A 24,166-nucleotide genomic window follows, 5' to 3' on the forward strand; every position below is an offset into this window, starting at 1 on the left:
GCATCACAATAGACCTAGATCTAAGATACACAACAGATCAAGATGAATATAGTAAAAAAAAAAAAAAATTAGCACATGAAATACAGCAACTTATACAAAATTAAACCATGACTTAGTAGCATTTATCCCAGATATGCAAGGTTCGTTTAGTATCTGAAAATAAATTAATATACCATAATAATAGAACAAAGAACAAAAATTACATGTTCAAGTCAATAGGCACAGAAAAAGCAATTTGATAAAATCCAACACCTTTTTATATACAAACTCTCAATAACAGGAAGAAAAAGAAACATTCCCACCCTACTAAAGGGCATCTATGGAAAACCCTACAGACAATGTCCTACTTAATGGTCAGAAATCAATGTTTTCCCTTAAAACTGGGAACTAGTTAAGAATGTCTATTCTTTCTATCTCTAGTCAACTGACATTGCAATAAGGCAAGAAAAAGAAAAAATAAATATCCAGATTGGAAATAAATAAATAAAACTGTCTTTATTTGCAAGTGACACAATCCTGAATGTAAAAAATTCTAAAGAATCTAAAAAACAACAGCAACAGCAACAAAAACTTTCTAGAACTGAGTTTAGCAAGGTCACAGGATACAAGATACAAGCTCAATATACTAAAGTCAATTATACTGTTACACATTAACAACAAATAGTCCAAAAATGAAATTAAGAAAACAATTCCATTCACAATGGCCTCAAAAAGACATACTTAGAAATAAGTTTAACAAAAGAAGCAAAAGTCCTGCAGAATGAAAACTATAAAACACTGCTAAAGTTAAGATGAGTGTTTCCACTGTAGCTCAGCTTTAACAAACCCAACTAGTATCCATGATTCGATCCCTGGCCTCACTCATTGGGTTAAGGATCTGGTGTGGCTGTGGCTGTAGTCTGAGAATTTCCATATGCTACAGGTGTGGCTCTTTAAAAAAAAAAAAGCAAAAAAAAAAAAAAAATCACCTAAGTGAACGGGGAGGCCTTCATGAATTGGAAAGCTCATTATTGCTAAGACGGCAGTTCTCCTCAAATTCATCTATAGATTCAATGCAATCTCTATCAAAATCCTAGTAGGAATTTTTGTATAAATTTACAAGTCGATCCTAATAATTACATGAGAATTTAAAGGTCCTAGAATAGACAAAACGATTTTGGGGAAAAAAGAGAGAGAGAGAACAATGTTGGATGTCTTACATCACCAATTTCAAGACTTAAAAGGCTACATAATAATCACTACAGTGTTGTGTTATTGTAAGGATAAACGAATTAATGGAACAGGGTAGTGTGTCTGGAAATAAACATTTACATAATGGTCAGTTGATTTTCAACAAAACTTAAAGGATAGTATTTGTTTTGTTTTGTTTGGGGCCAAGAGTGAATGAATGGGTAGAAAGTTTAAAGAAAAAAAAAAAAGAAAAAAAGAAGATAAGAACCTCCCAGACATTCTAGCAGACAATTTGCTTAAATATATTTTAAATCTTCAGGGAGAATACCAAGTGGCCTTGAAAATACTTCCCGAAAAAAGTCTACAACTCTTAAAAACTGTTTTTGCAAATGTGGTGCTTGAAAGTACCTAAATGTTCATTCCCTTTGACCCAGAAATCCCACTCCAGGGAACTACTTGATTCTAAGGAAATAATTCAAATGATTATTATTGTTACAGAATAATTTATAATAGTGACAATTTTGAAACAAATTCAAGGTCTAATGTTTAATAAATTATAGTACACTAACTCAGTAGACTATTATGAAGCCGTTTGTAAATATGATAGGTGAGCAGTGTGTTCGTAATGTAAAAATGAGTATCCATATAAACAAAGCCTAGGAGGGAACACAAAGAAGCAAAAATGAGCATGTTGATTTCTTTCTACCTTTTTTTTAAATGAGTAAATGCACATATTTTACATAGTTCCCAAGATTCGGGGTGGAAGGGGGTCCCAAGGACATAAACACAGAAGGAGAGAATCATTAGGGGCCATCTTGGAGGCTGGCTATCACACTACCAACACCCCTCACTTGAGTGGGTTATTGTGATCACTTCTTAACTGAATCCCTATTTCTGTCTCTCTTCGTGGGAGCCAGCAACCCTCTAACATAACACCATTTTGCTCCTCTGCTCAAAGCCCTGTAATAGCTTCCTATTGCTAAGTAAAAGCTGGCCTTTATTACAGTTCCAAGGCCTTACACCATCTGTCCCTGACCACTTTTCTGATGAATCTTCTACCACTCTTTCCTCACTCACTCTACTCTAGCACAATGGCTATGCCTCATATGCACTAAGCTGACTTCTGCCCCAGGGCCCTTGCACTGGCTCCTTCCTCTCCCTGGGATGTTTTCCCCCCAGACAACCACATGGCTAGTTCATTCAAATATCAGCTCCTCTGACCATACATATAAATAAAATAGCACTCCTACCATTTCCTGCCTATAGCACTTAACACTTATCACCTGATTTCTTCCACTAGGATATAATCTCCATAAGAGCAAGGGAAGTTTGATGAAGTTTCAGGATCCCAAGTAGTGCTGGCACATGACAAGCACTCAGTAAATATTTGTTTAATGATTGAATATGTGGGTTAATGAAAGTTGGCTGAATAGTCCCAGTTCTGCCTGAAAGATGTCCTGCTAGTATTGTGAATCAGGTCTATGAGAGAGAAGAGAAGGGAGGCAATAGGAAATGGGCATATGGACAGGTGGATGGAAGAAAGAGAAGCTATTAATAAATGAACAAGAACGGGAGGCATGGAGCTAAGTCAGTAAAATAACAATGTGATCTGAAGTAGATCATTCAGATTTGTCAATCTATAAAATCTAAAAAAAAAAAGAGCAAAGTCTAATTTATGTAATAATTATGCATATAATTACGTAAACTCAGAGAATAAAAGAACAGTTTACCCATGAGTTAAAAGAGACATATGAGTAGTGTAAAATAATAAAAGACTGGAAAAAATACAGATTGATATTTATGAAACTACGGTGGAAGCTTACTAGGGCATGCCCTCCGCATGGGGTGAATGTTTCGGGGTAGCACTTGATGGGTGGACAGGATCTTCTCAATCTTGTCCTGGAAATTCTTTTCTGCTGCTATCCCCGCTTCAAACTCTCGGCGTTCCTCTTCTTTCTCTGCTTCCCGGGCCTGCTGCCGAGAGCATATTTGCATCTGAAGTTGCTTCCTGTATTCCTGGGCTAAACTGGAGCGCCTAAAATATTAGAAATGTCAAAGTTATAAAATTATGGGAGTTCCTATCTTGGAGCAGTGGAAACAAATCTGACTAGGAACCATGAGGTGCAGGTTCAATCCCTGGCCTTGCTCAGTGGGCTAACGATCCGGTGCTGCCATGGGCTATGGTGTAGGTCGCAGATACAGCGTGGATCCTGTATTGCTGTGGCTGTGGCGCAGGCTGGCAGCTGTAGCTCTAATTTGACCCCTAGCCTGGGAACCTCCCTATGCCACAGGTACGGCCCTAAAAAACAAAAACAAAAACAAAACAAAAAAAAAAAAGAAAAAGAAAAAGTCATGAGGTTGCAGGTTCAATCCCTGGCCTCGCTCAGTGGGTTAAGGATCTGGCGTTGCCATGAGCTGTGCTGTAGGTTGCAGACATGGCTCGGATCCCGTGTTGCTATGGCTGTGGTGTGGGCCCGCAGCTGTAGCTCCAATTAGACCCCTAGCCTGGGAACTTCCATATGCCACAGGTACGATCCTAAAAAGAAAAACAATAAATAAAATAAAATTATAGTTGATTTACAATGTTAGTGCTTTTTTTATATATGAAATTTTATAAACTGAGTTGAGCTTTTAGCACAAATGTAATACTGATGTAATCTAACATCGGTAATATATGAATTATCACGCATTGTCCTCAATGCTAAAAATCTTTTTTTTAGGCAGTTAGTAATAATCAAGAAAATAAAATCACACCTTGCAAAATTCTCCTGCTCTTCACGGTTAAGCTCTTTAAGACCTTCATTTATGCGTTCCTGTTCCATAGCACGTTCCTCCTGTTCTTTTGCTTTTCGTTGCACTGAGAAAGACAAAAGTAATTTTTGCTAAACAATTTTTCTCAGAAAAGACTTGCTAACATCTTTCTGGGCATCGATGCCATGTTATCTTTAGAAAGGCAGAGCTTAGAATCACTGGGCTCGATCTTAATTCACTAAGAAATAGTCATCTCTGTTGAGGAAAGGATATGTTTAAGTTCATATGTGCTGAGACCTGCAGAGATTTTATGTTAATCATTTTCTACTGAAATCTATGATCAGTCTTTTCATACTAGATTATCATTGTTAGAACATGTCTCACCTTTTTCTTCTTGAGGACAAACAGTTCTATTGCCATTTATATTAATAAGGGAGATAATACATTACAAAATAAATATTGGAAATGGTATATAAGGCTCTTATAAATTAAATAAGGAAAATTTAAGCATCACAGTGGGGAAAAAAAGACAAAACAGAGTTCACAAAAGAATAAACATAACTGGGCAATATACATCTGAAATGTACGTATCTTTGGTCTCCAAATCCATTTACATGAATTTACCTTAATCATAGGTGAGTCAAAAAAAAAAAAAAGAAAAAAAAAAAAACCACCTACTTACAGAAGTAGTAACCTGCAATGCTAAAACAGCAGCAAAAAGATTCAAAACAAGCTGAAGGTCCATTAGTTGTATTTAGGTAAAATAAATTATGGTGCATTTTTATAATGGATTTCTAGGCAGCATTATAAATCTTATAACTGAAGAAAAATGACCTGGAAAAATGTTTATGACAAGTGGGAAATACAGGCTGTAAAACAACATATACAACAAGACCCTAATTTGTGAGGGGAAATGACATACATGGTAAAAATACTGGAAGGAAATACACAAAATTGAGAACAGTAGCTATTCTTGGGTTAGTGGAATTACGGTTGATTTTATTTCCTTATTATAAATGGTGCCAAATACTTAAATTTTCCATGTTTTCTAAATATATTCTAAAACATTTATCATGAGTGAATACAGAAATCTTTTTAGCATAGAGCTTTCTTCTCATTTCTTAAAACTCCATCTAATACCGGCTTAGTAATTTTCAACTATCATTATAATTCCTAGAGTGAAAAATTAGTCAATGAACCCAGATGAGCTTTCTCTTGCAAAGGCAACTAGTCTAAAGTCCAATGGTACCCTACTAGTAAATCTGTTCAACTATTGCCTTTCTGGCTCACTAGGTTAGACATGGAATGGTGGAAATCCTGTCAACAAATATTTCCTTTTGTGACCAAGCATGCTGAGGGAATAAAATGGTTTGCTAAGACAGAGAGGTGACCACGCAATGAGAACCACAGAAAGATTCATTATGAATAGGGGAACACAGTGGGGCCTCTCAAGGAATGAGATATTTAAGCTGGCCTTGAAGGATGTCCAGGATCTTTCAAGAATGAAAAAACTACCCAAGCAAATGTATGCAGGTATGCAAGTATGGAGACACCTACAGGAAGATATTCAGTATACACAATTAGGTAAGGTCCACAAAGCAGGGATCTTGCCTTAATCCTTTTTACATTCCTCAGAGTATCTCACATATAATAGCTATTTCATACATATTTTGATTACTACTTAAATTGAACTAAGGCCCAAATATAATTAATTTCCTTACACTTTTCTTGAACTTGAAGTTTTCTTGTACACATGACCTCATTCACAAGTTGTTTTCTTGCCTCCTTTTGAAGTCTCAGCTCCTTGTCCTTCTCAGCAAATTTCTTTTCCTTCTCTTTCTCTAATATTCTGTCCAATTCTTTCTCCTGAGCTTTTTCTTCCTCATGCCGCTGTGCCAAATATTGATGATATATCTTCTGTTCTCTTATCATATCTTCCTACATAACATAAAAATTACCTCATGCTGTTAAAACTTTTAGGTGTGATGATACAGAAGGCAAGTTTTAAAACCATCTTTTAGAGCTACAATTCCGATCTTTTAGAATTATATACTGAAACATTTATAAATGAAATATTATCTCTCGGGCTTACTTAAAAATATTCAGAGGCCAGAGTTGGGAATGCATGGGAGGAATAAATGAAACCAGAATGGTCACTGGTTGATGGTTCCTGAAGCTAGGTAATGGACACATGGGGATTCATTGTACTATTCTTTCTGTTTGAAATGTTTTGTAACACATTTTAAAACAGTTCAAATAGTAATCATTCAAACACTCTCTCAAAGTGTTTCTCAAAGAAGTTTCCAAATAATTTTCAATCATACTTTATTTTCACTTATTTTAACTTAGGTAGATTAAGTATTATTCTAAAAAAATAAGGCACTACTACTATTATAGCACTGTCTCTGACTAGAAGATGAGTTACCTGATACTCTACAACAGCAAATCTCAATCTTAGCTACAATTGGAATCATGAGAATAGTTTTTTTACTAAGGGCTAAGTCTCATCCCCAGAGATTACTAACTAATGGGTAATTCTAAGTTTACCAGGTGATTTGAATGTGCAGTTAAGGCTCTAAACGAGACTTTATTACATATTGTTTTCAGTTGGCTTCCATCTTTCATGGTATTATAATCTTGCTGTCTATCCAACTTCTGAACTGACCTCTTTAGAGAATATCATAGATCTGAGTTACAACTAGCAAAGACTGAGGGTATAACTGCAAGCTCAGAATAGCTTGTATACATAGTCTCATACTCTTAGGAATAACTTAACAAAAGAAATGCAAAACATATACTCTGAAAACTAAGAAATACTACTGAAAAGAAATTAAAGAAGACCTAAATAAGTGGAAAGGCATCCAATGTTCATGGATCAGAAGACAATATTGTTAAAATGGCAACTGTCCCCAAATTGATCTACAAATTCAAAATAATCCTTATCAAAATTCCAATTTGTTTCTTCGAGAAATTGACAAGCTGATCCTAAATTTATATGGAAATGCAAGGGAGCTTGAATAGCCCAAACAATTTGAAAAAGAAAAACAAATTTGGAGAATTCACATTTCCTGATTTCAAACTTACTATAAAGCTATAGTGATCAAGACATATAGATACATGGTATTGACATAGGAATTGATATACAGATTAACAGAATAGAACTGAGAGTCCAAAATAAATCCTCACATTTACTGCCAACTGATTTTTAACAAGAGTATGAAGACAATGCAATAGAAGAATAGTCTCTTCAATGTGGTCCTGGGACAACTGGATATCCACAAGCAAAAGAATGAAGTTGGGCCTCTACCTCATGTTATATACAAAATTTAATTCAAAATGGGTCAAACACCTAAATGTAAGAGCTAAAACTATAAAACTTAAGAAAACACAGGACAAACTCATAACCTTAGGGTAAGAAGAATGTTTTTCATATATGACACTAAAAACTCAAGCAACAAAAGAAAATATAGACATCATCAAAAATTTCACATCATCAAAACCTAAAACTTCTGTACTTCGAGGAACATCCTCAAGAGTGAAAAGACAACCAAAATAATGAGAAAAATATTTATAGATTACTTATGTGATAAGGGATTGTGTCTAGAACATATAAAAAACTCCTACAACTCAATAACAACAACAAAAAAAAAACAACCCAATTGAAAACTGGCCCCAAAACTTGAATGTCAACTTCTTCAAGCCTTTGGTAGCCTTTAAATAGATTACTCCAATAAGATATATAAATGGCCAATATACAAAGAAAAAGAGACTCAACACCATTAGTCATTACAAAAATGCAAATGAAAACCACAATGACGTACCACTTTAGACAAACTAGGATAGTTAAAATAAAAATGATAGACAATAACAAACGTTAATGAGTGTGTAGAAAAAATCAGAACCCTCCTAAGTATATGAGAATGTAAAATAGTAAAGCCATTTTGGAAAACAATTTGGCAGTTACTCACAAGGTTAAGCATAGAATCAGTAAATCCACTCTTAGGTATATGCTCAAGAGAAACAAAAACATATGTCCAAACAAAAATTCACGTATGAATGTCACATTAGCATTACTTATAATAGTGAAAAGTGGAAAAAACTCAAATGTCTATCAACTGACAAATGTATAAATAAAATGTGGCATATCCACACAATGAAATATTATTCAGCCATATTAAGGAATGAAGTACTCATACAAGCTACAACATGAATAAGCCTTGAAAACATTATGCTAAGTAAAAGAAGCCAGTCAGAACGTTGCATAATATATGATCTCATTCATATGAAAGACCAGAACAGGGAATCAATAGAGATAGAAGGTATATAGTAGATGCTTTGGACTGGGGGTAGAAAGTGAGGAAGAGGGAATGTGGAATGATGGAAAAGTTCTAAAATCAACTGTGGTGATGGTTTCGCTAAAATCCACTGAAATGTACACTTTTTTTTCTTTTTGTTTTGGTTCATTTTGGTTTTTTGGCCATGCCCGCAGCATGCTGAATTTCCCAGGCCAGGGATTGAACCCATAACACGGCAGTGACAGCATGGATTCTTAACCTGCTGCACCCCCAGGGGACTCTGAAATGTACATTTTAAGTGGGTAAATTGTATGTTTTGTGAATGATACCTTAATGAAGCTGTTAAAAAAATAAAATTATCCAATTGAGAACAAAAAGCTCATAGCAAAAATAGTAAGAAAGAAAGAAAAACAGGAAGAAAGAAAGAAAGAAAAGAAGGGAGGAAGGAAGGAAAGGAGGAAGGAAAGAAATTAAATAATCCAATTAGGAAATGGGTGAAAGACATCAGGAGATGTTTCATTGAAGAGGATATACAGATGGCAAATAAGCACATGAAAAATGGCCAACATCCTTAGCTATTATAGAAATGGAAATTGAAAATACAATGAAATGTCACAATACAACTATCCAAATGGCTAAAATAAAAACAGTGACAACATCAAATGCTCACAAGGATGTGGAGAAACTGGCTCATTCATTTACTGTTGGTGGGAATGTACCTATCAGTGGGATGATATGGCTACTCTGAAAAACAATTTTGTCATTTCTTCAAAAAACTAAACATGCAAGTACAATGACCTAGCAATTGCTCTTCTGAGTATTTCTCCCAGAGAAACAAAAATTTGTGTTCACACAAAACTCAGTACGTGAATGATTATAGCAGCTTTACTCATAACAGCCATAAACTGGAAACAAGCCAGATGACCTTCAAAAGGTAAATAGTAAAAACAGACTGTGGTACAGTCACACCATGAATACCACTCAACAATAAGGAGAAATGAACTACCTATCCAAGCAACAACCTGGATAAATCTCCAGAGAAATGCTGAATGAGAAATGTTAATCCCAAAAGGTTACATACTACATGATTCCATTTATATAACATTTTTTAAATGACAAAATTATAGACATGGAAAATGATTAGTGGTTTCCTAGGGTTAAGAAGAAGGTGGGGACAAGAGGAAGTTGGTATGCTATAAAAGGAAAACATGGAGGAGAAGATCCTTGTGTTGACGGAATGTTCTCTATCTTGCCTGTATCAATGTCAATATTCTGTGATATTGTACTATAGTTTTGCAAGAAGTTATCATTGAGAGAAATTGAGTAAAGGGTACATGGGATCTCTTGGTACTATTTCTCATAATTGCACTTGAATCTGCAATTATCCCAAAATAAAAAGTTTAAAGAACATAGCAACAGACTTTTGGCTTCCAGTCTGGAATATAAAGAGCTTAGAAGTGCCACTCTGTCCTAACGACAAGTAAAAAGCTGAACAAACTGAAAAATCAGCAACTTATATCCATAAGAGAAGTGAGGTCACAGGGCAAACCACCACCCCCCAAACTGGAGAGACAGAAAGGTGAATACAGAGAATCATAAATTAATCATAGCAGGAGTTCCTGTAGTGGCTCAGTGGTAATGAACCTGACTAGTATTCCTGAGGACACAGGTTTGATCCCTGGCCTTGCTCAGTAGGTTAGGGGTCCCATGTCATGAGGTGTGGTGTAAGTCATAGACGCAGCTTGGATCCCGTGTTGCTGTGGCTATGGCTGTGGCCAGCAGCTACAGCTATGATTTGACCCATAGCCTGGGAACTTTCATATGCCATGGGTGTGACCCTAAAAAAAAAAATTAAGCCATACTAGAAACCCATGAAAAGAAACTTCTGTGGGAACCAGTGCTGGGGTAGAAAGATTGAATCTGTTGGTTGGAGGCTCAGTGTGTATAACTCTGAGGTAAAAACTTGAAAGGAGAAGACACAGTAGCCTGCCATGAAGGAGATTCTCACTCAGACACCCAGGTTTTACAGTACCAAGGTAGCCCACAACCCCAAGGCCAGGCTTCAGGTGCCGGGCCCTGTATACCCGCTTCCTAACTCCTGGCCCTGGAGCTCTCGTGCCAAACCATCAGGAAGAAATGCTGGGATGATTCTAAACAGCAGAGGCCTTGCACTGGCAGCTTCACTGACTGGGGGTCCCCAGAAATGTTATATTTGGACAGCCCTGGAGCGAGCTCCTCTCTTTAACAAGTGATTACCTCATTACAGAGTCCAATCTTAACAATCCAGCAGACTTGAGAGTCCTGAGACTCCCCCTACCTCAAACAACTTCCCTGACCTGTGGGCCTGGCAGCTCCCCACAGAATTACCCTAGGGACTTGGCAGCTCCTTGGGGCTTGTCTCACCTCCTCAGATACCCATTTATAACCCTGATGGTCAACTGGGACAAAGGCAACATAATCAGACATTCCTGGATCTATTACACAAAGAAGCCCAAGTCATGGTAATTCCAAGCAAACCTCCTAAATTCCCCAAGGTGACGTAAAACAGCCTATAAGGCATAGCAGGTAAAACTGTAAATGGATTACAAATTAAGCTGGATGTGCCTTTTGGCACCATATTTCTAAAACAGTTGCCAATGGTGGCGCCCTTCCTGGCTCTCTCTTTTCCTATTATTGGTATGGATGCTCTCACCTAGAGACATACCTGGTAGAACAAATCCAAATTCCTGGTAATTCTTTCAGGAGCTGCCAAATGGGAAGCTGTTCAATTGCTTCCTTCAGTGAAAACAGTAAATTTACCACAAAATCAGCTGATATAATGTATAGAGAGCCTTTGGTGCATTATTAGACATATGTTTGACACTGGCGTCATTAGACCCACTATCTCCCCCTTTAATAGCCTGATCTGGCTGGTGTTAAAACAAGACACCAATGAATGGAGATGAACAACTGATGACTAAAACTTAAATGCACAGGTTCCCGCCATGAGGCACCCATCCCCAAAATTATATTGATGTTTATGATATCCAAAAGGCTCAGGACCCCTTCTTTGCTGTACTAGACTTAGCCAATATGTTTCATTCAGTCCTGAAAACTAAAGACTCACAATCTCAACTTGTATGTACTTTAAAGGGCACCCAGTATACTTTTACTTAACTGTCCAAGGGTTATCTAAATAGTCCTGCCATAGCACAAAACTTATGCTGACAAGATATAAATTAACTCAAATCTAACCCACTGCCACCTCTGGCATTATATGGATGGCATTCTATTACAGGGGTCCTTTGAGGATGCCATCTGGAAAGAATACCTTGTAACACATTACAGCAGAAAAGATGGGCTCTTGCCTCACATAAAATCCCAGGACCGGCCACACCTCTCATTATTCCCAGCACCGTTACAATTGCCAGCACCTCTTCCATACCCAAAAAGCCACCTCCACACTGCTCTACATCTTATCTCTAACTCCCTTCCTGTTACATGCCACAACCCTGCCCAACACGACAACTCCAGATCCTACATGACAAATATATTCACACAAACCTGCACGGTAGCAGCCCAGACCTTGCAAGTAAAAAGATGTTGAGTCTGTCAGCACTGAGGGCAAGACCTATAGCCCCATGTCATTCTCTCCCTAGTGAGCAGCCACTTGTGCTAATTCCCTCCAAAATACCCTGAACCTCATTTAGGCTGGACCAAACCCCTAATCTAGACCCTACATATGGCACCCAGGGAGTAGGCATCGAGGTAACCAAACTCCCATGGCAGTACTTTTTGAGGGCTACCAGCTATGCTCAAACACAAAGACTAGACCTCACCCTATACACTCATTGCCTCTTAATGATAAATAGTACCTCATTCATAGTCTGTTGTGCACTCCTCCTCCAAGAGGAGGTGTACTTGACTTCCCAGTCTGCAAGCTGTCCATGGAGATGACCCCTATTATCACAACACTGTTAACTTTAATACTCCTGCCATGCTCACCTTCCTGGCAATGTCTGCTAGAGATATCACGCTCCTATGCCAAAAAGTCTATTCTTATCCCTATCCTTTTGGTATTGGCCATCACCATCAGACTGGCAGGTAAAGGAACAGGTGCTGCTACCCTAGCCCCAAAAGATCAAATATTAAAAAGCCATGCAGGGAGTTCCTGTTGTGGCTCGGTGATTAACAAATCTCACTAGCACCCATGAGGACGCGGGTTCCATCCCTGGCCTCACTCAGTGGGTTAAGGATCCAGCACTGCCGTGAGCTGTGGTGTAGACTGCAGACGTGGCTCAGATCCCGAGTTGCTGTGGCTGTGGCGTAGGCCACCAGCTACAGCTCTGATTCGACCCCTACCCTGGAACCTCCATATGCCATGAGTGCAGCCCTAAAAAACAAACAAGCAAACAAAAAAAGCCATGCAGCAACTATCGGTCCCCCTAACAAACCGCATACAGACACTGTACCACACTCTGAGTCTGATGCAACAATATGTGCTAGCAAGATTCACTAGCAAAAATGATGATAGATAACTGACTGGTATTAGATTTCCTACTGGCAGAATGAGGTGGAATCTGTTCTATACAGGGCACCACTGCTGAATGTACGTTAACAGTTCAGAACAGAGGAGGCAAGATGGCAGAGGAGTAAGAGGACTCGCTCACCCTCTCCCACAAACACATCAAAAAAACACATCTAGGAGTTCCTGTTGTGGCGCATCAGAAACGAATCCGACTAGGAACCATGAGGTTGCAGGTTCAATCCCTGGCCTCACTCAGTGGGTTAAGGATCTGGCGTTGCCATGAGCTGTGGTGTAAGTCGCAGATGTGGCTAAGATCTATCATTGCTGGGGCTGTGGGGTAGGCCGGCAGCTACAACTCTGATTGGACCCCTAGCCTGTGAACTTCCACATGCAATGGGTGTGGCTCTAAAAAGACAAAAAAAGAAAAAGAGAAAAAGAAAAAAAAGAAAACACATCTACGTGTAAAACAATTCGCACAGGACATCAACTGAATGCTGGCAGAAGAACCTAAACCACCAAAAAGGACAAGAAACTCTTGACATAACTGGGTAGAACAAAATAAAAAAGAGAGAGAGAGAGAAAAGGAATCAGGATGGGACTAGCATTCCCGAGAGGGAGCTGTGAAGGAGAAAAGGAACCCACACCCTGGAAAGCCACCTAACCGACAGAAAGATCAGCTGAGTCAGAGGGATCTCCAAGATGCCAAGGAAAGTACAGCAGCAGGTCTGAAAACTGAAAAGCAGAGTGAGAGGACAGATCATCTGAACCACTGGCACAGACACCACAGCCTGTGATGCTCAGGTGGGGGCTGGGTGCTAAGACTTAGGCTCTGGTGGTCAGTCCATGGGAGCGGGCTGGGGTCCATGGTGAGGAGATAGCCAAAGGGCTAGGGAGCGGTACTCTGGGGCAGGGGAAGTGGTACATAAAGAGCTGGAGAGTAAAAAGCCATGGCAGAGGGAACCCGGGAGAAGGTCCAGACCCAGAGTAGTTAAGGCACCATTGCACCCCAGCGTGAGTGCTTGCCTGAGGGCTCACAGAGGGTGGAGCACCCCCAGCGCGGCAACCCCCCATGCCCGAGGCCAGAAGCCCCTAGGTGGCCACCACGCTGGGGCCGCCCCACCCTCAGGAAGCCACGCGCTGCACCACCGTGGACAGTGCATCTCAGGCGCAGCCCCTCATGGTCAAAAGTCACTTGCTAGCCCACCATAGACCTGGTGTCTCCAGCAGTGGGAAGCCACTTGCTAGCCCACGTCGGACCAGACCTGTAGGTGGCGGGAGCAAACCACCACAATTATCCCTGACTCCAGAGGTGGGCATGGCCCACAACAGCTGGGGATATCTAAACAAAAGTCACTTGCAGCCCCAACCACTTCAGAGGGCATCACAGAGAAGGACACTACAATGGAACACCACCTGATATTGCTCTTGCTCCTTGGGGAGCATACCCGCACTGCAGTTGCCACTGCCAAACATTCAGGGAGGTGCCCAGATGCTTTATCACTGTCCCTTCCTACTAACCTGCAACTAAGAGTGCCTTGTTCAGCACATCCTGTGGGGGCTAAGCAGGACCAGGTGCTTCTTCCACGATTTACAGGTGGCGGGGGCAAACCACCACAGTTATCTCTGGCTCCAGAGGTGGCAGTGGCCCGACACCACTAGGGGTTAGTGAACAGGCACCGCTTGCAGCCCCATTCACCTAAAGGGCATCACAGAAGAAGGCATTGTGACCGAATTAACTATTGGTGCTCTTGCACCCTTGGGAACACACTGGGCCTGTTGCTGCCACTGCTAAATGTTCAGGGCAGTACCCATATGCCGGATCTCTGTCACTTCCCAGGATCCTACACCTAGGAACAGCCTGTGCAGCACCTCCTATGTAGGCTAAGTAAGACAGTTCACAAATGCATGGTCTACAGGTGGTGGAGGCAAACCACCACAGTTATCACTGAAGCTAGAGACAGTCACGGCCCACTCCCACTAGAGGTCTCTGACCAGGCACCACCTATGGTTCCAATCACCTCAGAGGAGGGCATTGCAATCCAACACAAGCTGTTGTTGCTCTCACCCCCCTGGGAACTCATGGACCCTGCTGCAACTACAGCCAAATTTTGTGGTCACTTTACAGATCTTTCTAGAGCTCATTACCGTTTCCCAGGGCCCTGCAAATAGGAGTAACCTGTGCCATCTCCCTGCAGGTCCTTGCTGCTACTGAGATCCCAACGACCAGGCATTGAATGCTGGCCCTACCCATTGCCTCCTTCTCCCTGAAAACACACTGAGCATCCTGGGGATAACCGACTGCTCACACCAAAGAAAGAGACAGCAAAGATTCAAACTCCCACACTAAATATAAATATAAATAGTATAAATATAATACCCCCCCAAAAATACAAAGGGGTATTCTTGCATAGAAATAGACTTACAAGACTACACTTTGGCTTCCCCAAATTCACAGAAAAAGAAAAACACAAGCAAGATGAAGAAGCTCAGAAACCATTCCCAGTTAAAAGAACAGGAGAAGTCACCTGAAGCAGCAAATGGTAAAACAGACCTCTGCAGTCTGACAGACTTTGAGTTCAAAAGTGAGATAGTGAAAATACTGAAGGAATTAAGCGAGGATATGAACAGTAATGCAGATTCCCTCAGAAAGGAACTAGAAAATATAAGGAAGAGCCAAGAAAAACTAGAAAATTCATTTGCAGAGATACAAACTGACCTAAAGGCAATAAAGACCAGAATGAGTAATACAGAGGAACAAAACAGTGATGTGGAAGATAGAATAATGGAAATCACCCGAACAGGACAGCAGACAGAAAACCAAATAAAAAACATGAAAGCAATATAAGAGACCTATGGGATAATATAAAGCGGGCCAATCTACACATAATAGGAATTCCAGAAGGAAAAGAAAAAGAAAAGGGGATTGAAAATATATTTGAAGAAATTATGGCCGAAAACTTTCCAAATCTAAAGGATACTGATTATCAAGATAAGGAAGAGGGAGTTACCGTCGTGGTGCAGTGGTTAACGAATCCGACTAGGAACCATGAGGTTGCGGGTTCGGTCCCTGGCTTGCTCAGCAGGTTAAGGATCCAGCGTTGCCGTGAGCTGTGGTGTAAGTCGCAGACGCGGCTCGGATCCCGCGTTGCTGTGGCTCTGGCGTAGGCCGGTAGCTACAGCTCTAATAAGACCCCTAGCCTGGGAACTTCCATATGCCGAAGGAGCAGCCCTAGGAAAGGCAAAAAGACAGAAAAAAAAAAAAAAAAAAGATACAGGAAGAACAGAGGGCCCCAAACAAGTTGAACCCAAACAGGCCCACACCAAGACATATTATAATAAAAATGGCAAAAGTTAAAGATAAAAAGAGGATTCTAAAGGTAGCAAGAGAAAAGCAAAGCGTTAATTATAAGGGAACCCCCATAAGGCTATCAGCTGATTTCTCTACAGAAACACTACAGGTCAGGAGGGAGTGGTATACTTAAAGCACTGAAAGGAAAAAATCCGCAACCTAGAATGCTCTATCCTGCAAGAGTATCATTTAAAATAGATGGGAAAATAAAGAATTTCTCCAACAAACAAAAGCTAAAAGACTACAGCAATATGAAACCCATTCTAAAAGAAATACTGAAAGGGCTTCTCTAAATTAAAAAAAAAAAAAAAAGAGGAAGTTCTAGGATGGAGGAAACCACAATTGGAAAGCAGTCACTTAAATAAGCCAGCATACAGACCTAACATGAAGATGTTAAAAAAAAAAAAATAAGACATCAAAATCATACAATATGGGCAATGGAAGTAAGAAAAAATAGATTCTTTTTTAATTTTTTTAATGATGTGTTTGAGCCTATATGACTATCAGGCTAAAGCAAGCAGATATAGGAAGGGGTTAACATACTTAAAAAACAGGGCAACTGCAAATCAAAACCAAACATTACATCCACAAAAACTGAAAAGAAAAGTATTCAAGCATAAAATAAATGGAAACCATTCAACCAAAAAAAGAAAAGGTAGAAAAGAGAAACAGAATCAGCTGGAAAACAAGGTTTAAAATGGCCATAAATACATATCTATTAATAATCACCTTAAATGTCAATGGACTGAATGCTCCAATCAAAGACACAGAGTGGCAGATTGGATAAAAAAGCAAAAACCTTCAATCTGCTGCCTACAAGATACTCACCTTAGGGCAAAGGACACTTATAGACTGAAAGTGAGAGGATAGGAAAAGATATTTCATGCCAATGGACAAGAGAGGAAAGCAGGAGTTGCAATACTCATATCAGAAAAAATAGACTTTAAAATGAAGCCCATAAAGAAAGACAAAGAAGGACACTAATTAATGGTTAAAGGATCCATTTAAGAAGAGGATATTACAATCATCAATATATATGCCCCCAATATAGGATCACCCAGATACCTACAACAAATACTAACAGACATAAAAGGAGAAATTGATGGGAATACAATCATAGTAGAAGAATTTAATACCCCACTCACACCAATGGACAGATCCTCTAGACAAAAATCAATAAAGCAACAGAGACCCTAAAGGAAACAATAGAAAAGTTAGACTTAATTGACATTTTCAGGAGATTACATACAAAAAAATTGGAATACACATTCTTCTCAAGTGCACATGGAACATTCTCAAGAATTGATCACATACTGGGGCACAAAACTAACCTCAACAAATTTAAGAGTATAGAAATTATTTCATGTATCTTCCTGACCACAATGGCATGAAACTGGAAATCAACCACAGGAAAAGAAGTGAGAAAAAACCTACTACATGGAGACTAAACAACATGCTACTAAAAAAACCAATTGGTCAATGAGGAAATCAAGAAGGAAATTAAAAAATACCTTGAGACAAATGATAATGAAGACACAAGCACTCAAAATCTATGGGATGCCACAAAAGCAGTGCTCAGAGGGAAGTTCATAGTTCTTCCTCAAAAAAGAAGAAAAATCTCAAATCGACAACTTAACCCACCACCTAAATGAATTAGAAAAAGAAGAACAAGCAGAACCTAAAGTCAGCAAAGGGAAGGAAATCATAAAGATCAAAGAGGAAATCAATGAAGTAGAGACTCAAAAAACAATAGGTAAAAATCAATCAAACCAAGAGCTGGTTCTTTGAAAAGGTAAGCAAAATTGACAAACTTCTGCCTGGACTCACCAAGAAAAGGAGAGAGAAAATCCAAATAAATAACATAAGAAATGAAAAAGGAGAAGTCACAATGGATACCACAGAAATACAAAAACCATGAAGAGAATGCTATCAACAATTATATGCTAACAAATTTGACAACCTAGATGAAATGGACATCTTTCTAGAGACTTACAGCTTGCCAAAACTGAATCAAGAAGAAATAGATGAAATGAACAGACCAATCACTAGAAACAAAATTGAATATGTCATAGAAACAATCCCTACAAATGAAAGCCTAGGACCAGATGGCTTACAGACGAATTCTACAAAACATATAAAGAGGAACTTATACCCATCCTCTTTAAACTTTTTCAAAAGGTTGAAGAAGAAGGAACACTCCCAAAGACATTCTATGATGCCACCATCACCCTAATTCCAAAGCCAAAGATACCACCAAAAAAGACAACTATTGACCAATATCTTTGATGAATTTAGACGCCAAAATTCTCAACAAAATTTTAGCCAACTGAATCCAACAACATATCAAAAAGATCGTACACCACGACCAGGTGGGATTCATCCCAGATTCACAAGGATGGTTCAACATATGCAAATCAGTCAACGTCATAGAGCACATTAACAAAAGAAAAGTCAAAAACCACATGATCATCTCAATAGATGCGGAAAAAGCATTTGACAAAGTCCAACATCCCTTCATGATAAAAACTCTTACCAAAGTGGGTATAGAGGGAAGATTCCTGAACAGAATCAAAGCCATTTATGACAAACCCACAGCAAATACAATACTCAATGGAGAAAAGCTGAAAGCCTTCCCACTAAAATCTGGAACAAGACAAGGATGCCCACTCTCACCACTGTTATTCAACTTAATACTGATTCAATGCGATCCCTATCAAATTACCCATGACATTTTTCACAGAACTAGCACAAACAATCCAAACATTTATATGGAACAACAAAAGACCCAGAATTGACAAAGCAATTCTGAGAAACAAAAACCAAGCAGGAAGCATCACTCTCCCAGACTTCAGGCAATATTACAAAGCCACAGTAATCAAGACAGTGTGGTACTGGTACCAAAACAGACAGACAGACCAATGGAACAGAATAGAGAACCCAGAAATAAACCCAGACACCTTTGGTCAATTAATCTTTGACAAAGGAGGCAAGAATATAAAATGGGAAAAAGACAGTCTTTTCAGCAAGAATTGCTGGGAAACCTGGACAGCTGCATGCAAAGCAATGAAACTAGAACACATCCTCACACTATGCACAAAACTCAAAATGGCTTAAAGACTTAAATATAAGACAAGACACCATCAAACTCCTGGAAGAGAACATAGGCAAAACATTCTCTGACATCAACCTTACAAATGTTTGCTCAGGTCACTCTCCCAAAGCAACAGAAATAAAGGCAAAAATAAACCAATGGGACCTAATCAGACTGACAAGCTTTTGCATGGCAAAGGAAACCAAAAAGAAAACAAAAAGACAACTTACAGAATGAAAGAAAATAGTGTCAAATGATGCAACTGACAAGGGCCTAATCTCTAAAATATACAAACAACTTATACAACTCAACAGCAAAAAAGCCAACAACCCAATTGAAAAATGGGCAAAACACCTGAATAGACAATTCTCCAAGGAAGATATACAGATGGCCAACAAGCACTTGAAACAATGCTCAACATCCTTGATTATTAGAGAAATGCAAATCAAAACTACCATGAGATACCACCTCATACCAGTCAGAATGGCCATCATTAATAAGTCCACAAATAACAAATGCTGGAGGGGGTGTGCAGAAAAGGGAACCCTCCTGCTCTTTTGGTGGGAATGTAAGCTGGTACAACCACTATGGAGAACAGTGTGGAGGTACCTTAGAAAACTATACATAGAACTACCATATGACCCACCAGTCCCACTCTTGGGCATATATCTGGACAAATTTTCCTTGAAAAAGACACATGCATCCACATGTTCACTGCAGCTCTATTCACAATAGCCAAGACATGGAATCAACCCAGCTGTCCACTGACAAATGATTGGATTAGACGATGTGGTATATATACACAGTGGAATACTACTCAGCCATAAAAAAAAACAAAATAATGCCATTTGCAGCAACATGGATGGAACTAAAGACCCTCATACTGAGTGAAGTAAGTCAGAAAGAGAAAGACAAATACCATATGATATCACTTATATCTGCAATATAATATACAGCACAAAGGAAACTTTCCACAAAAAAGAAAATCTTGGATTTGGAAAATAGACTTGTGGTTGCCAAGGGGGAAGGGGAGGGACTGGGAGCTTGAGGTAAATATATGCAGACTGTTGCCTTCAGGATGGTTTAGCAATGGGATCCTGCTGTGTAGTACTGGGAACTCTGTCTAGTCACTTATGATGGAACATGTAATGTGAGAAAAAAGAATGTATGCATGTATGTGTTACTGGGTCACCATGATGCATAGTGGAATAAATAAATAAATAAATAAATAAATAAATAAATAAAAGATAAAAAAAATGATTCAGAACAGGTACAGGTCAACTTCCAGAAGATGTCAAGAGATATAGGTCATGCCTAATACAACTAAAATATTTGAAAAAATTCTCATGGCTCTCAGCAGCCACCTGGGGGCAATGGCTAAGAATGGTATTCCAAACAACAGCAGGTCTATTTATCATTTGCCTCATCATTATTGACTTGGTTAAATGTGCCTTACAGTGGATTCAGAAAATAGTATCTAGGTTCTTTAACATATCCACTATACAAGTGATTGTTATTCCTGATGCCAAGGCATCACAGGATAGATTGCTAAGCTACTCTGTTACATCACTGCCTCTATATCCATTTTGTTTGGCTAAGTGTCCTACAGGGACCTTAAACCAAAATAAACCCCTCATGAATATGCACACTCTAGATAGCAGCCCACAGAGTAACCTCCTGATATAACTTCCCCATCAGGCTCTGTAGTCAAAAGTCTCCCCATCTCCTGATGCCTTCCCCTTAAAGAGACCCCTATGGGGCTAACCAAAACCGCACACTTTTGATTTGAGTTGACCAATTCAGCCTCAGTACAGGAACCTCAAAACACTCCACCCATGGATCCTAATAATGGCATATGCCCCGGGTCCTGCGTCTTTCTGTCTGTACTCTGCTTTGACCACCCCATGTGGTCCCTGGAGGCATGCCATGTACTTCCTCCAGAACCTGAGAATAATAAACTTCTCTATTTAAATAGATCTGTTGTTGAAACATAGCTCACCATTCATCACCCTGTGCTACACTTAATAAGTGTTAACTTGACAAATTCATAACATATGCACCAAAAGCAATGCTTAGAAGAAAATTTATAGCAGCAAATACATTATGTATATATTATATACACATATATTATGACAGAAAAAAGATCTAGGAGTTCCCATCGTGGCTCAGCAGAAACAAATCTGACTAGCATTCATGAGGACACAGGTTCAATCCCTGGCCTCGCTCAGTGGGGTAAGGATCCAGTGTTGCTGTGGGGTGTGGCCCTAAAAATCCAAAAAAAAAAGAAAAAAGAAAAAGAAAGAAAAAGAAAAAAGATCTAAAATCGAGAATCTAAACTAGAAAACAAGGACAGATTAAATGCAAAGTAAGGAGTTCCCGTCGTGGCTCACTGGTTAACAAACCTGACTCATATCCATGAAGATGCTGATGCTGGTACAATCCCAGCATCAGCATCTTCATGGGTCCTGGGTTCACTCAGTGGGTTAAGGATCCGGTGTTGCCATGAGCTGTAGTGTAGGTTTCAGACACAGCTTAGGTCCTGCATTGCTGTGGCTGTGGTGTAGGCTGGCAGCTATAGCTTCAATTCAACCTCTAGCCTGGGAACTTCCATATGCCACAGGTGCAGCCCTTAAAAAAGCAAAACAAACAAAAAAAATGCAAAAGTAAGCAGAAGAAAAGAAATAAAAACTAGAAATGAATAAAATAAAAAATAGGAAATCAAAAAGAAAAACCAATGAAAGCAAAAGCTTTTCAAAAGCTCTTTGAGGGAGTTCCCGTCGTGGCACAGTGGTTAACGAATCCGACTAGGAACCATGAGGTTGCGGGTTCGGTCCCTGCCCTTGCTCAGTGGGTTAAGGATCCGGCGTTGCCGTGAGCTGTGGTGTAGGTTGCAGACGCGGCTCGGATCCCGAGTTGCTGTGGCTCTGGTGTAGGCTGGTGGCTACAGCTCCAATTCGACCCCTAGCCTGGGAACTTCCATATGCCGTGGGAGCGGCCCAAGAAATAGCAACAACAACAACAACAACAACAACAAAAGACAAAAGCTCTTTGAAAAGATCAGTAAAACTGATAGGTCTCTAGCGAGACTAAGAAAGAAGAGAGGACAAAATTAATAATATTAGAAATGAAAAAGGGGACATCACTTCATGTGTAAATCCCATGGACATTAAAAGGATATGAAAGAAATCCTATGAACAACTTTATGTCCATAAATTTGATACCCTAAAGGAAATGAAGCAGTTCTTTGAAAGATATAATATGCCAAAATTCACCCTCTTAAGAAGAAAAGGACAATCCTGAATAGGCCTATATATATTATTAAACAAATTGAATTAATAATTAATAAACTTCTAAAATAGAAAGCACCAGTCTCACATGAGTTCACTAGTGAATTCTATCAACATTTAAGGAAGAAATACTGTTTACAATCTCTTTCACAAGATAGAAGCAGAAGGAATAATTCCTAACTCATTCTATGAAGGCAGAATTACCCTAATAGCAGAAGCAGACAAAGACATGAGAAAACTATACACTAATCTCTCTCATGAACATAGATGCAAAAATCCTCAACAAAATATTAGTAAATTAAATCCAACAATGTATAAAAGAGTTATATAACATGACCAAGTAAGATTTATCTTAGGTAACAAGGCTGGTTCAACATTCAAAAATCAGTAATATAATCCATCACTTCACCAGGCTAAACAAGAAAAACCATATGATCATACTAATAAATGCAGAAAAAAACATGTGACAGAATCCAACACACATTCATGTTAAAAAGAAACTCCATAAACCAGGAATAAAGGGAGACTTTCTCAATTTGATACAGCATATCTATAAAAGACCTACAACCAACATCATATTTAATGCTGAGAAACTAGAAGCTTTCCTATTAATATCAGGTACAAGGCAAGGCTGTCCCCACTCAGCACACCTTTTCACATTATCCTGAAAGTTCTAGCTTATTAAATGAGAAAAGAAAATTAGGAGTTCCCTTGTGGCTCAGCAGGTTAAGGACCTGGAGTTGCCGCTTCTGTGGCTTGGGTCACTACTGTGGCACAGGTCTGATCCCTGGCCCAGGAACTTCTACATGCCATGCGTGTGGCCAAAAAGAAAAGAAAAAGGTAAGAAAGAAAGAAACATCTTTGTTCACAGATAACATGGTTGCCTGTGCAGAAAATCTCAAAGAATCAATAAAAAACCCCTGGGGCTAATAAGCAATTTAAGCAAAGTTGCAGGATATAAGATTAATATACAAAGGTCAGTTGTTTTCCTATATGTCAGCAACGAACAAGTAGAATTTGAAATTAAAAACACAATACCATTTACATCAGTGCCCCAAAAATGAAATACATAGGTATAAATCTAACAAAATAAGTATAAGACCTATATGAGGAAAAGTACAAAACTGATGCAAAAAATCAAAGGGGAACTAAATAGAGACATATTCCATGTTAATGTATAGGAAGTCTCAATATTGTCAAGACGTCAGTTTTTCCCAAATTGATCTATGGATTCAATATAATCTTAATCAAAATCCCAGCAAGTTATTTCATGGAAATCAACAAACTGATCCTTAAGAGGTGTAAGATTGGCTAACTCAGTATGTAAAATAAGAACAAAGTCAGAGGACTGACCCCACCTAACTTTAACACTTACTATAAAGCTACAGCAGTCAACACAGTATGGAAGTGGTTAAAGAACAGATCAATAGAAAAGAACCCAGAGTGCCAAAACCAAAACAAACTCACATATAGTCAACTCATCTTTGATAAGGAAGCAAAGGCCATACGAAGGAGTTAAGAGAGTTTCTTAACAAATGGTGCTGGAACAACTGGACACCCACATGCCACAAAAAAAAAAAAAAAAAAAAAAAAAAAAAAAAAAAAAAGAATCTAGACACAGATCTTACACCGTAACAAAAATTAACCCATGGTAGCGCAGTGGTTAACGACTCCGATTAGGAACCATGAGGTTGTGGGTTCGATCCCTGGCCTTGC

At 39.0% G+C, this 24,166-nt stretch overlaps 1 protein-coding gene across 5 annotated transcripts in view; it reads right to left on the reverse strand.

Annotated features, from left to right (window-relative positions):
• Positions 1 to 469: 469 nt before the first annotated feature.
• CFAP53 (cilia and flagella associated protein 53) overlaps positions 470 to 24,166 on the reverse strand; it is a 51,819-nt gene continuing 28,122 nt past the window's right edge. For 3 of the 5 annotated variants that reach the window (XR_014808891.1, XM_005654423.4, XM_084966023.1), the window contains exons 6-8: positions 5,643 to 5,859; positions 3,925 to 4,027; positions 470 to 3,205 (exon numbers count right to left, since the gene is read on the reverse strand). Coding sequence is in view for 4 of the 5 variants with exons in the window: in XM_005654423.4 (XP_005654480.2) it covers positions 2,977 to 3,205; positions 3,925 to 4,027; positions 5,643 to 5,859 (549 nt within the window). In the remaining variant the exon portion in view is untranslated. The remainder of the gene's footprint in view (positions 3,206 to 3,924; positions 4,028 to 5,642; positions 5,860 to 24,166) is intronic. The other 2 variants (XM_084966027.1, XM_084966036.1) reach the window with 1 other exon arrangement.

The sequence above is a fragment of the Sus scrofa genome, chromosome 1 (assembly GCF_054392235.1).
Source record: "Sus scrofa isolate SSC_HxYL_T2T_F1_AM1 chromosome 1, Sscrofa_HxYL_maternal_Yorkshire_Landrace_v2.0, whole genome shotgun sequence".
NCBI classification, from domain to species: domain Eukaryota; kingdom Metazoa; phylum Chordata; class Mammalia; order Artiodactyla; family Suidae; genus Sus; species Sus scrofa.